This window comes from Jaculus jaculus, chromosome 10 (assembly GCF_020740685.1).
Source record: "Jaculus jaculus isolate mJacJac1 chromosome 10, mJacJac1.mat.Y.cur, whole genome shotgun sequence".
NCBI classification, from domain to species: domain Eukaryota; kingdom Metazoa; phylum Chordata; class Mammalia; order Rodentia; family Dipodidae; genus Jaculus; species Jaculus jaculus.
Window position 1 is genome coordinate 30,000,528 of NC_059111.1, and position 14,348 is coordinate 30,014,875.

Here is a 14,348-nt window from a genome sequence, read left to right on the forward strand (position 1 = left end):
TTCGGACTGTATTTTAATTTTATTATTTATTTATTTATATCTATCTATATATAAAAAAAAATAATATATAAATATATATTTTTATATATACAAATATATATATAAATATAAATATATATATATAATTTATAAAAATTATGTGTAATTTTTATAGTCAGTGAATACAGTCATATTGGTATCATTGTTAACCTCTTCCCTGTGCTCCCCCCTCCACAGGCACCCTCTTTGTTGGGGTATATGGGTCGTGCATTGTGGGGTTAGCCTTCAGTTTTGGGTAGGAAGAAATGTCTCTGCGTGTCATGACCTCACGTGTGGCTCTGACATTCTTTCCACCCCCTCTTCCAGAAATTTCCTTGAGCTATATTGGGTTCATTTTAGGTCTGCTTCAGTGTTGAGATCTTGGGAGCCTCTGTGTCTCTGAATATCTGGTTTGGTAGGGGTTGATTGTTCTCTGTGTTTATCGCCTTCACTTTTGTGCTGGTTCCTAGTTTACCGAGAAAACAGCATTCTTGCATGTTTTCCAAATTATTCTTAGTTTCAGCTGGGGCCCCTTGGAGGTATGATGGGGTGGTTCTGTCCTTAGGATCTGCATCTATCTGAAAAAGAGAAGCAGATTCTCCAATGGTGAATAAAGTTAGCACCAAATAAATGTGATAACCATTGTTTTTTTAGAGAGAGTTTAATGGAGAGTGGACTCATTTTTGGATATGGCTCTGACTTGTTTCCCAGCTCCAGCTATGGGTTCTGTTCCACTGAGCAGATCAGTTAGCCAATTTGAGAGTAGTTGCTTTCCCACCATGGCTATGCACCACTATTGCACTTGTATGAGCATCACATCAGGTTGTTTGCTGCTAAGTAGGTTGACTATGCGTTGTTTGGACAGATACTGGTTATTTTCCTCCAGTCGCTCATGTAGCACCTTCTGGCACTAGATGTGCTAACTGTTATATATTTGTTTGAGAGAGAGAGAGACTAGGCATGCCAGGCCCTCTGGCCCACTGCATATGAACCCCAAATGCATGCACCATGATGTGTATCTGGCTTATGTGGGTTCTGCAGAATCAAACCTGGGTCTTTAGGCTTTGCAGGCAAGCACTTTAACCACTAAGCCATCTCTTTAGCCCAGGGCTATATTTCTTAATCTGAGCATATTGACCTAAAAAGTCCAAGTTAAAGTGAAGGGGTTCTACTCCAGGGTACCTACTGTATATATAACTGGTCCTAGGTATTTCCCCTTGTCTGCCCACAATGTAGACTTGTAACAATGTTGTGCAAGCAGGTGCCATCAGCAAAAGGGAAACATAGAAACCTGGGATAGCATTGAAGCTGAGCTGTTGGGTCTGAGTTGAGGCTGGGCATTGTGGGGTTCATGTGGCACATGCTTTAGGGAGAAGGCAGCTTCTTCTCACTGCAGAAAACAAGTGGTTTACTTTAAAAGAAAATCTGAGGCCACTGACCTAGCCCTTGTGAGGAACCATCCCTCACCCAGTCAAAACAGATGCCACTTAAACGGCAATGGAAATCTTTGCTGGACAATCCTTATTTCAACTTGTGATAATGATAGGAAGAGAAACATTGTATTTTCAATTTCATTTAGGGATCATTTAGTTTTTGAGCTTTACAAAAAATTATAAGGAGAGAGGGGAGAGAGGGAGAGGGGGAGAGGGGGGGAGAGGGGGGAGGGGGGAGAGGGGGGGAGGGGGGAGGGGGGAGGGAGGGAGAGAATGGGTACTCTAGGGCCTCTTGCCACGACAATTGAACTCTAGATGCATGTGCCACTTTTTGCATCTGGCTTTATGTAGATACTGGGGAATCAAACTGGGGTCACTAGGCTTTGCACACAAGTGCCTTTATCACTGCTCCATCTCTCCAGCCTCCCCCTCATTAAAAAAAATATTTTTAGTTATTTATTTCCAAGCAGAGAGAGATAGAAGAAAGACAAAGAGAGAATTGGCTTGCCAGGGCCTCTAGCCACTGCAAATGAACTCCAGTTGCATATGCTACCTTGTGTATCTGGCTTTGCATGGGCACTAAGGAATTGAACCAAGGTCATTAGGCTTGGCAAGCAAGTGCCTTAACCGCTGAACCATCCCTCCAGTCCCCATTTACTTTTTTAAATAAGATTGCAGCTGCTGCAGGAAATGTACAACATGTAGGTGGCTCTCAGGTGCACATAGGTTTAAAAAGGGTGTTGGAGTAGCAGTCAAGGCGCTTGCCTGCAAAGCTGAAGGACCCATGTTTGATTCTCCAGGACCTATGTAAACCAGATGTACAAGGTGGCACATGCATCTGGAGTTCGTTTTCAGTGGCTAGAGATCCTGGTGCATCCATTCTCTTTCTCTCTCTCTCAAATAAATAATTTAAAAAACTTAAAAAATCTATTAAAAAAATGTTGTGAGGGAGGGTAAGGAAATGCAGCAAACACACAGAAGTTGTTGTCAGTTAAAAGTATCACACCTACCAAGGCTCATGGAATTTTGTGGAAGAGGGGGCAGAAAGATTGTAAGAGCCACAGGTGGAACATCACACCCAGAGGCACTGCCTCCCCCCAATATCTGACTGCTGCTCCCACAACTCATAAACCACAACCCCATGGGGAATACAAGCAGCCCTCTGAGGATCCCCAGTGGACTGGGAGCAGGGAGGAGGGAAAAGATGGTACTGACAAAGTATGTTCTTAATTAAAAGAAAAATAAAAATAATATATTAATGACCCATCTCTTACCACAAAAAACCCTTGTCCAAGTGGAATTCATTTTAAAGTCCTTTATAGCAATTTATGTTGTTCAAAGATAAATGGTAAATTAATGAATATTATGGATAAATTTATGCTTGAATCTAAATATATGTGCTTTATTTTATGTGTTTCATTTTATAATTAAACTATGTGTCTAAAAATATTGGAAGGTCTGAGTGGAAGAGCAGTGAAGAAGATTAGATAAGAGAAGTCATGTTTCCCTTTATGGATAAATAGTGCCAAAATAGATTCTTTGCTGGTATCTTTATCACTTCCATGATGCCTTCTTAAGAATTTCTGCTCATTGTAAACAGTAGTCATATACTTTGTATATTAAAGGAAGACACTTCGGCCGGGCGTGGTGGTGCACGCCTGTAATCCCAGCACTTGGGAGGCAGAGGTAGGAGGATTGCTGTGAGTTAGAGACCAACCTATGACTACACAGTTAATTCCAGGTCAGCCTGGGCTAGAGTGAGACCCTACCTCGGGGAGAAAAAAAAAAAAAAAGAGGGAAGACACTTCGTACTTCGACATTACAGTTTACTATCAAGGAGATTGGGACATTAGTGTCACAAGCTACAGTTGGCAAGATTGTTTTCAAGTTGGTCTTGGATGAAAGTTTCACTTTAATTGCATATTGTTGCAGTTGCAAGTGTGTGCCTGTGACCAAAATAGTAACATAAATTTGGAGAGACTGCTTAAACACTGTTCTGAAGGCTCCAGTGGGAACAAGACCTCTTTGTGCTATTGAAAACCTATTTCTCATATCGCCCAGTCTAGCCATCTAGCAGGGTTTTGAAATGTCACTTGGTGACACGGCATCCTAATGGTATCTCTAGGGAAACATTTTTTTTTTTCATTTTGGTAAGACAATATCAAGGGTCCTTAGAAATTGAAGCAACATGAAGAAAAATAAAATCAAGGACAGGAGGCTAATCCACCTCTCTGAGCAGCACTGTGGTCTCGCAGATATATTGATTTAATTAGTCCCCAACAATGTCTTTCTTTGCAGTTTGCTCTGTAGAGTTCCCACAGTTAGTCTGCTTCATTATACAACTGCTTTATTATTTCTTGAAGCTTAGCTCAAGAAAAATGCATTGCCATGCAGAGTTCCTCTTTAAACAAAATTAACATGTTAGAGCATTTTAATTAAAACAGCACAAACAGAGCCCATACTTTTTCATCCCTTCCATACCCTTTTGGGGTTTATAGTGTTGTATGTGTGCCTTCATCAGTATACAAAAGAGAAAGCAGTTTGTGCCTCTGGTCCCTTAAGCTAGTTGCTGAAGGCATAAGGTGGAGATTCATTTGTCCTTATGTTTCTTGTCCCTACCAACATACTGAACAATTTGCAACTTGTAATAGTATGATAATGGTACCTCAGCCTTTTATAAGAGTCATAATATGTTACAGACCTTAGCAAGTTTAAGCAGGGAATTGTCGTGTGTGCCTGTAGTCCTAGCTAGTGCCAGGGAGACTGAGACAGGAGTTCAGGACCAGCCTGAACAGCACTGCAAGATCCTATCATAGAAAGTAGAAAGAAAGGCCGAAAGGAAGGAAGAGAGAAACTGCTTAGAAAGTAGTTACATTTACAATTTCATTCTATTATTTCAATACAAACAAAATTGAACTTTTATTATATTAAACCTGGCAAATAAGACCAAAACTAACTTAATATCTAGATTTAGGTAACTTGTTCTATTAAATTGATAATGCATATATACATATATCCTATATCCATTGCCTTGGTTACCAAGTATATGACAACTGCCTGTGCTTGTTTTTTACTGAGATGTTTAAGAGCAAATCCCAGCAGTATGTCCTTTCACTTGTATGTGCTTCAGTACGTGTGTGTGTATGTGTATCTAGAGTAGGGATTTAAAAATAATCATAACTACCATTGTCACATCTAATAAATATGATGACATAATGCTGGGCCATATAATTTTTTATTAATCACTATGCAGGTATCTTTTACTTGAGTCTTATTTGAATCAAGATCTACATATTGGGATGTTTGAGATCATTTTCCTTTTATTGATCCAATTTTAAAATCCTAATTGCCCGTGTTTGGTAAGGATAGACCCCTACTTTAAAAAGAAAGAGCAGAGTGAGCTGGGGAGATGGCAAACTTGCTTCTCTTTTCTAGCTTCAGGATCTGTAAAGTATTTTTCTCAACAAGCCTCTGCAGAGCAATCTCTTCTGATAGAACGGAGATCTTTTCTCATTTTTTGACAACTTTTTTTTCCCTGTGAAATACGCATCAGAGTTCACTCCATATTCCATCAAGTTTAAGACTATTTCTTTTTTTTGACGTAGGGTCTCGCTCTAGCTCAGGCTAACCTGGAATTCACTATGTAGTCTCAGGGTGGCTTCTAACACACAGCAATCCTCCTACCACTGCCTTGGTGCTAGGATTAAAGGTGTGTGCCACCATGCCTGGCTCTCTTTTATTTTGATGTCATGGTCTTTTCCTCCTCTTATGATGGTCTTGTGTAGATAGTGTCAGGCACTATGAGGTCATGGATATCCAGGCCATTTTGTGTCTGGAGGGAGCATATTGTAAGGAGTCCTACCCTTCCTTTGGCTCTTATATTCTTTCTGCCACCTCTTCCGCATTAGACCCTGAGCCTTGGAAGGTGTGATCAAGATGTTACTCTGAAGTACTCATATTTTCTATTCTGTTTCATTGCTTTAATGTGGGCTTGTGTTAGTCAGGGTTCTCTAGAGGAACAGAACCAATACAATGCATTTTATTACAAAGAGAATTTATTGGATTAGCTTTGGGCAGTCCAACAATAGCTGTGTGCAGGCTTGAAAACCCAGGAACCCAGTAGCTGCTAAGTCCACATGGCTGGATGCCTCATCAGTCCCAATCCAGCACTGAAGCGTGGAGGCTTCCTGGAGAGCCTCTGGTCTTGGGTCTCACTGGAAGGCTGAGGAGACTTGGTTCCACTGTGGTGAAGAATAGCCCAACCGGATAGAGGCACATGCAAGTGAAGGCTCTCACCAGCAAGCAGCACAGGTAGCTGGGTTCAGGCGGAAGGGGCTCTTTCCTCTCAGAGCTTCCTTATATAAAGTTCACCAAGGGAGGGCTGCCCATTATGGAGGAAGGACCGCTCTAGAGGAAGGACATTCTCCTTCAGTTAATCCTTCCTGGAAGACCTCAGAGACACACCCAAGAGGAATGTCTGGGTTCCTAATCAGATAAAGTTGACAACAGAACTTAGCCATCACAATTCCATCCCTTGTCAACTTGATAACAAACTATATCTCCTTGTATCATGCTTAATTAACAAATGAAAACAGTAACAGGGTCATTATTCTGCCTAACATGATATAATTATCCCATGTAAAACCAGAAACACACAATCTTTCCTCCAAACACAAGTGTGGCGCCCTTGAGGAATGCTTAGTCTCTAATATCCATTAAGTTAAGTATAAATTCAACAACAGTTATCTAGTAATATAATCTCAGTGCACATTAATTATATAATAGAGAAACAAAAGAAAAAAGCATGTTAATATTGGTGTACATATGTACAAACACTCAACAAAGTAGGACAGAAACACTCATGGCAATTACAGTCTTTGTTTTTATAACTGTATAACTGGTCACATGGCCTTAGCTGGTATTTGTAACTGCCTTCTACTACCCATTCTGTATTTTCTTCACCTTCAGCAAGCACCTCAGCAGGACTTGGTTCTTAACCTGGAGGGGTGACCCATACCCTTATTCCTGAAGGATCTGGGCCATTTATCACACTGCCTTGATTGGGTTGTTGCAATTGTCCATTGACTCTGATAATAGGGCATGGTATCACCAAGTGGCACCCTAATGGATCTCCTCCATGGCAGACATACTTTTTCTTACCTCCATTGTGGAGAGCAATCCAATTTTCCCCTAGTAGTCTGGATCAGTCATCCCTGCTAACACTGTAACTCCTTTCTCAGTCCTTTTACTCAAGGGCACCAGGAGCCCAAAGTGATTGGGGGAAGTCTTAGCTTCCAGTTCAATGGAATGTTCTTTGTGCCTCCTGGAAAAAGTACTACCCACTGTGGAATGGAGACCTCTAGAACAGTAGTAGAGCATAAAATTGTGGGAATACAAAGCATACATTTGGCTAATGGGTCACTTGGGGCGATGGTAAGTGGGACCATTACTATTTACACCCCTTGATTCCTGGACCTGTGAATCTGGGCTGTAGGAGAAACAGCACCATATATGGGTTGCTGATTCAGAGCACATATAGTCTTCTGGAGAGCCCTGTCCCACCCCTCCAGTCTATTGCTACCTAGTTGGCACGTAACTGTTTGTTTCAAAGACCATCCCACCTGTTTGTCAAGCCAGCTGCTTCAGGGTGGTGGGACACATGGTAAGACCAGTGAATTCCATGATCATGAGCCCACTGCCATACTTCCTGGGTGGTGAAGTGAGTTCCTTGGTCAGAAGGAATGCTGGGTGGAATGCCATGACGGTGGATAAGGCATTCTGTAAGCCCATTGATAGTAGTTTGGGCTGAAGCACTATGTACAAGAAAGGCAAATGCATACCCAGAATAAGTGTCTATTCCAGTAAGGACAAAATGTTGCCCTTTCTGTCATGGAAGTGGTCCAATGTAGTCTACCTGCCACCAAATTTCTGACTGGTCACCCCAAGGAATGCTACCATATCAGAGGCTCAGTTTTGGTCTCTGCAGGTGGTAGATTTGTAATTCAGCAGTAGCTGTAACCAGTTCATCCTTAGTTAGTGGAAGTACATGTTGTTGGGCCCATGCAAAACCTGCATCCCTGCCACCACAGCCACTTTGTTCTTGGGCCCCCTGGGCAATGGCAGGGGTGGCTGAGGAAGGAGATTGACCACTCTCCATAGAACAGGTCAGCTTATCTACTTGATTATTAAAGTTATCCTCTGATGAGGCCACTTTCTGATGGGCATTAACATGGGATACAAGTATTTTACCACCCTTTGTCCATTTGGAGAGATCTCTCTATATACATCTTCCCCAAATGTATATCTCACTAATTTTTCAATTATGCTCCTTCCAAGTCCCAGACCATCCAGCCAAATATTTGGCCACAGCCCATGTATTAGTGTATATTGGGCCATCTTTTCTTTCCATGTGTACTGCATGAAATGCTGCCCATTGTGGAGACTGCCCTTCACCACAGTCCTTCAGAGCTGTCCCACAATAGGGCTGTAATGCTGCAGCTGTCCACTTCCGGGAGGTGCCCTTGTAACACACTGAACCATCTGTAAACCATGCCCTCGTCCTCTCATTAGTCAGTTGATCATAGGGCACACTCCATGATGCCATAGGTGCATGCTTGGGGGCAGAAGGCACTGTAACAGGAATAGCCATTCTAGAGCTATAACCCACTGTTTTGTTCGTTTCCTCTAATGGTATGTGAGTGATTGATAGTTTGGAAAATATCAGTGTAGTGCTTAAAAACACAAGATATTATTTGGAGGACCTGTCTTGAAACATCAGTTCTGTCAGTTTCTAGAAGCTAGTCCATGGAACAATTTAAATGTTATACTAATGGAACATTCTAGGAATTCATGCCAATGAAAAATACTTAAACTAGTCACTAAAGACTTATTTCACAGGTGAGCATATATGCTGTCCAATATCGAAAGTCATTATCTTTCCTACTCAGCCTGTACTTTCTTACCTGATTTCCTGGAAGGGTAAACTCAAGTGTCTTGAGTTATAGAACATCATTAAAAAAAAAATTAGGTTTGGGCTGCAGGGATGGCTTAGCAGTTAAGGCATTTGCCTATGAAGCCAAAGGAACTAGGTTTGATTTCCTAGCACCTGTTTAAGCTATATATACAATGTGTTGCATGCATCTAGAGTTCCTTCACAGTGTTGGAGGCCCTGGTGTGCTCAGTCTCTCTCTCTCCCCTTTCTCTTTATCTTCCTCTGCTTGCAAACAAATAAAAATATTTTTAAATATTAAATTTTTATTTTATTTTTTGAGTGCTAGAGAGATTGCTTAGTGATTAGAGGCTCTTGCTTACAAAGCCTGAAGGTCCAGGCTTTATTCCATAGAACCCACATAAAGTCTGATGCACAAAGTAATATATGCATCTAGAGTTGGTTTGCAATGGCAAGAGGCCCTGGTGCACCCATTCTCATTCTCTTTCACTCCCCCTTAAATAAATAAATAATTGTTTCATAATTATTTTTTTCTGGTAGGATCTCACTACAGCCCAGGCTGACTTGGAATTCGCTATACAGTCTCAGGGCCTCAAACTCAGTAATCATCCTATTTTAGCCTCCCATAATTCTGGGATTTAAGGTGTGCACCACCATACCTTGCATACAAAATTATTTTTATTTATTTATTTATTTTTGGTTTTTCAAGGTAGGGTCTCACTCTAGCCTAGGCTAACCTGGAATTCACGATGTAGTCTCAGGGTGGCCTTGAACTCACGGCAGTTCTCCTATCTGAGACTTCTGAGTGCTTGGATTAAAGGCATCCACCATCACACCTGGCTTACAGAATTACTTCTTGAGACAGGTTCTTATTTTGTTGCTAAGGCTGGCTAGAGCTTGCTGTGTAACCAAGGCCCACCTGAAACTTAAGATCCTCCTGCCTCGGCTCTTGAGTGCTGGGGTTGTAGGTGTACACCACCCCCGCAGCTTCCCTGCTCGCTCCTTTAGCACTTGTCACGCTGGGTGTGTCTGTGTGTGAGGAATGTTCGAAGCTGTAGCAGGGGCATTGCTGTGGAAATAGGCAGGTTAATGCGTAGGGGAATGGCAGCTTTTAATATGTGTCTGAACTTGGATTTTTGAAGTCTAGGGATGTTTCAGGAATTTGTCTCACAATACTACTCATCTTCCAGCTACAGTGTATATCTTAAATGGAAGAAAGTAGCATTGTATGGCCAAGCTGATACATATATATATATATATATATATTTTTTTTTGTTGTTGTTGTTGTTTTTCGAGGTAGGGTCTCACTCTGGTCCAGGCTGACCTGGAATTAATTCTTTCATCTCAGGGAGGCCTTGAACTCATGGCGATCCTCCTACCTCTGCCTCCCGAGTGCTGGGATTAAAGGCGTGCGCCACCACGCCCGGCCAAGCTGATATTTTTGACTTCTGAGTGATGGGTGGCTATGAGTTAGAGGTTACTTTGCACATAGGTCACACTGGACTGAGTCCCAGGATATGAGTTCAAGTCTTATTTGGCTGTGTTCTGCATGTGATGTGTTGGGACAAGTCCTTGGCCTTCTTGGCCTTTGTTACCAAATATCTGCCTGTCAAAATCACAAGGCTACTTGTGAGTGCTCGTGTGTGCTAAAGTTCTTCCTGTACAGATCATTTGGCAACATTTGGATGGAGAAGTGACTAGGTTTGGAAAAGTCACTCAGCGCATTAGTCCATTTTCAGACAAGAGGAAATGATCTCTATGAATGTGAATTATGCGTACGAGTGAAGTGTATTCCCAGTATGCAGCCGAGGGCAGAAAAGAATGTAAAGTTCAGTGTATACACCAGGGACTATGTTAAAATTATATATTCCTTTTAAGAACAGCTGAATGACATTTAAATGACATTTTTCTCTTCTACAGGAACCAAAAGCAAATACCAAAGTAATCTGTAAGCGTTGCAAAGTAATGTTGGGAGAGAGCATATCATCAGGTAAGAATTTTATATTGGGTTACTGGGGAGATGCTTCCATGGTTATAGGCACTTGCTTACAAAGACTATCAGCCAGAGTTCAATTCCCCAGTACCCATCTGGAGTTATTTGCAGTGGCAAAAGGTCCTGGTGTGCCATTCTTTCTATCTCTCGCCCACTCTTCTCTTTTCCCCCCCTCTATCTTGTACAAATAAGTAAATTTAAAAATGAGTTTCATAACAACACCAGAGTGACTGCGTTCTTACTCAAACCAAGGTAAGATTTCACTGTCGATCTGAAGGAAAGATGGCTGATTCATATTTCGTAGAATTATTTCATTCAAGAACAGAAGCTAATTAACATAAGATCTAATATGCAAGGAAATTTGTATACTTTGACTTTTGTAAATCCATAGTATTGAGTTTTTGCATTGAGAAGTTGGGTTACTTGCAGTGTTTTACAATCCTTATGTAGAATAAAACAGTAAAGCCAAGTTTGTACTTGGGCCTATCTTAAAGAAAGTCAGAGCCTCTTCCTTAATCCAACCCTTTACTCTGAAGAGTTGGTGCCTGGAGATGGAGCAGTAGCTTTTCCTGGCTGCCATCTGCCTCAGGGCTCTATTTTGGCATTCGAGGTGGGAGAGGACTCATTGAAATAGAAGAAAACACGTTCTTGAGTTTTGTACTTTGTTCTTATTCCTTTCCCCAGTAGCTTTAATTGTTTTTTCTGTAAATGCTGTGCTATGCTACTTTAAAATATAACAATGAAAACCTTGATAATTAAAGTGGTGTTTAAAGATATAGTTGAAAATGTCTAGAGAGCTACAGCCTGCTATGGTAGCCTGGTGATAAATGATCACTTTTAATATAATTTGTTAGAACATATTATTTAAGTGAAGTTATGCACTAAAGGGAAGGAAGACAGGATTTTGTAGGTGTGTTTTTCAGTCATCAGACACTTATAAGTAGTCACTTTCTCTGAGTGAGCAGAAAAGGAAGAGTGAGAGGTCCTGGCTCTATCTACCCTGTCATTTCAGGGGAGTGAAAATGGGCCCTTACGTAACACCTTAGAAAAATTAAGGCTTTCAGTTAAATAAAATGACTTGATTTTTTTTTTTTTTAATTTTTATTAACATTTTCCATGATTATAAAATATATCCCCTGGTAATTCCCTCCCTCCCCACCCCCACACTTTCCCGTTTGAAATTCCATTCTCAATCATATTACCTCCCCATTACAATCATTGTAATTACATATATACAATATCAACCTATTAAGTATCCTCCTCCCTTCCTTTCTCCACCCTTTATGTCTCCTTTTTAACTTACTGGCCTCTGCTACTAAGTATTTTCATTCTCACACAGAAGCCCAGTCATCTGTAGCTAGGATCCCCATATGAGAGAGAACATGTGGCACTTGGCTTTCTGGGCCTGGGTTACCTGACTTAGTATAATACTTTCCAGGTCCATCCATTTTTCTGCAAATTTCTAAAATGACTTGATTTTTAAATAATTTGCACTCATCCCTGAAGCCCAGTTAAAATGCCCCTTATGGAATAGAAATACACAGGCAAAGAGAAATGCAAGTGAGGTGACGGGAATAAAAACAGACGTAAGCAAACTTTCGGCAGTCACTGTGCAGAAGGAGTTGCGGTTCAGGTGTCTGCAGAAGGTTCACCTGGTCGAGGAGGGAGGGAGGGTCCCTTACAGGACCCAGAACAGCTCCTAACTGGAAGGCAGCAGGTACTAGGAAAGGAAATTCGAGGCAAGACGCTGTAAGCAGGATGATTAGTTCAGAGAATATATGTGGAGCTATTAGATTCCAAAGTCTCCTACTTTCACCTTGCTTATGCAGTCTTCCAGATAGGAGGCCAGAGGCTATTTACTTGGGATAAAAGGAGAATACCAACAGGAGAAAACTTTTGCAGACCTTGATTCTTGGGGTCATTTAACAACAACAACAACAAATGAGTCTATCTCAGTCAACAGCAATGATCTTTTATTCATCATCCACCAGCCAATAAACCATGTATCTATACTTACGAGCCAGACAGTTACATAAATAGATTTCTGAGAAGCACCAAATATTTGGGGAAACCTCTACTATGGTGTGTAGGGACACATAATGGATCTTAGCACTCAGGCTAAGACAAGAGGATTGCAAGTTTCAGGCCAATTTGGGCTACATAGAGACATTGAGGCAAACCTAGGCTACATAGCAAGACCCCCCACCTCAAAGGGAGGAAGCAGGCAGATTACAAACACTGAGTAGAAATAGTTTCTGTATAAGTACAAACCTTTTTAAGAAAGCTACAAAAAATGTCCTTGAAGACATGAAATAATCTAAAGAACGTAGAAGAAAGCCTGGAAGATAAAATTAATGAGCTATCCCAGACATCATAGCCAAAAGGCATGGGTTGAAAATTGGAAGTATAAAAAGTCTCATCATGAAGTTTTCTGAGGGTAGAACAGGGTCTGTCTTACTTGACCTTGTAACCTCAGCACTTAGAAGGGTACCTAGGGCAGAGTAATTAGTAAGCATTTTGGAAGGAATGAGTGAATGAATGAATGAACGAATGACTTATGAAGTTTTCTAAGGGTAGGAACAGGGTCTGTCTTACTTGACCTTGTAACTTCAGCACTTAGAAGAGTATCTAGGGCAGAGTAATTAGTAAGCATTTTTTGAATGAGTGAGTGAGTGAATGAAAGAATAAATGATGAGCCTTTAGGGCATCAGACATCTAGCAAATAGATTCCCCCTTTTTTGGGGGGTCGGATGATGGCTTCTTTTGTTGTTTTTATTTTTATTTTTTTTATTAACAACTTCCATGATAGTAGACAATATCCCATGGTAATGCCCTCCCTCCCCTTTGAAACTCCATTCTCCATCTTATCTCCTCCCCCTCTCAATCAGTCTCTCATTTATTTATTTATTGGTCTTTCAAGGTAGGGTCTCGCTCTAGCTCAGACTAACCTGGAATTCACTATGTAGTCTCAGGGTGGCCTCTAACACACAGCAATCCTCCTACTGCTGCCTCAGTGCTAGGATTAAAGGTGTGTGCCACCACGCCCAGCTCTCTTTTATTTTGATGTCATGGTCTTTTCCTCCTATTAAGATGGTCTTGTGTAAGTAGTGTCAGGCACTGTGAGGTCATGGATATCCAGGCCATTTTGTGTCTGGAGGGAGCACTTTGTAAGGAGGCCTACCCTTCCTTTGGCTCTTACATTCTTTCTGCCATCTCTTCTGCAATAGACCCTGAGCCTTGGAAGGTGTGATAGAGATATTTAATTGCTGAACACTCTTTTCACTTCTTTCTAGCACCATGATGCCTTCTGAATCATCCCAGGGTCACTGCCATCTGAAAAGAGAAGGCTGTCTACCAAAAGTGAGAGTAGCATTAATATATGGGTATGAACATTAAGAAAAGTGCTCACTGGGCAGTTTGATAAGCATAGTATATGCATTTAGCCAGCAGCAGCAGATGTTACACCCCTAGGGCTCATGACTACCCTTGTTTTAAGTTTTTAGTATCAGGGAAGTATTCCCTCCCATGGACTGGGCCTCCAGTCCAATTAGAGGGCAGCTGGTTTCCACCATGACAGATGTGCCACTTTTCTTCCTGTTGGCTCATTTGTCCTGGCTGGCCAAATATAAAGCTTGCGGTGTCTACTATTGAGTATCTTTGCTGGTGATTTCTTTCTCTCCCATTGAATTGCATTCAGAATGGCTTCTTCCAGCTTTCTGTCATCTGGTCTACATGGAGGAGGTTTTCAGCTTAGCTCCAGCAAAATTTCTCACTGGTCTTGCAGCCCAAGTATGTGGAGTCTTCAGCAATAGGGTCTTACCATCTATTCCTGGTGGGAAACCAAGGGTCTCGGCAATGGCCTGTAATGTTTTGGGGGCATCAGGGACCTCCCTGGCCAACAACTCACTGAAAGGTATCCCACCCCTGGCACTGAAAAATTTCTAGCAATGGTCTA

The 14,348-nt window shown here is 41.4% G+C and overlaps 1 protein-coding gene across 4 annotated transcripts in view; it reads left to right on the top strand.

Annotated features, from left to right (window-relative positions):
• The window catches only part of Ube3d (ubiquitin protein ligase E3D), a 200,799-nt gene that overhangs the window by 33,528 nt on the left and 152,923 nt on the right, over window positions 1-14,348 (top strand). For all 4 annotated transcript variants that reach the window (XM_045160992.1, XM_045160991.1, XM_045160994.1 and 1 more), the window contains one exon: window positions 10,321-10,390. In XM_045160992.1, coding sequence (XP_045016927.1) covers window positions 10,321-10,390 — 70 coding nt within the window. The remainder of the gene's footprint in view (window positions 1-10,320; window positions 10,391-14,348) is intronic.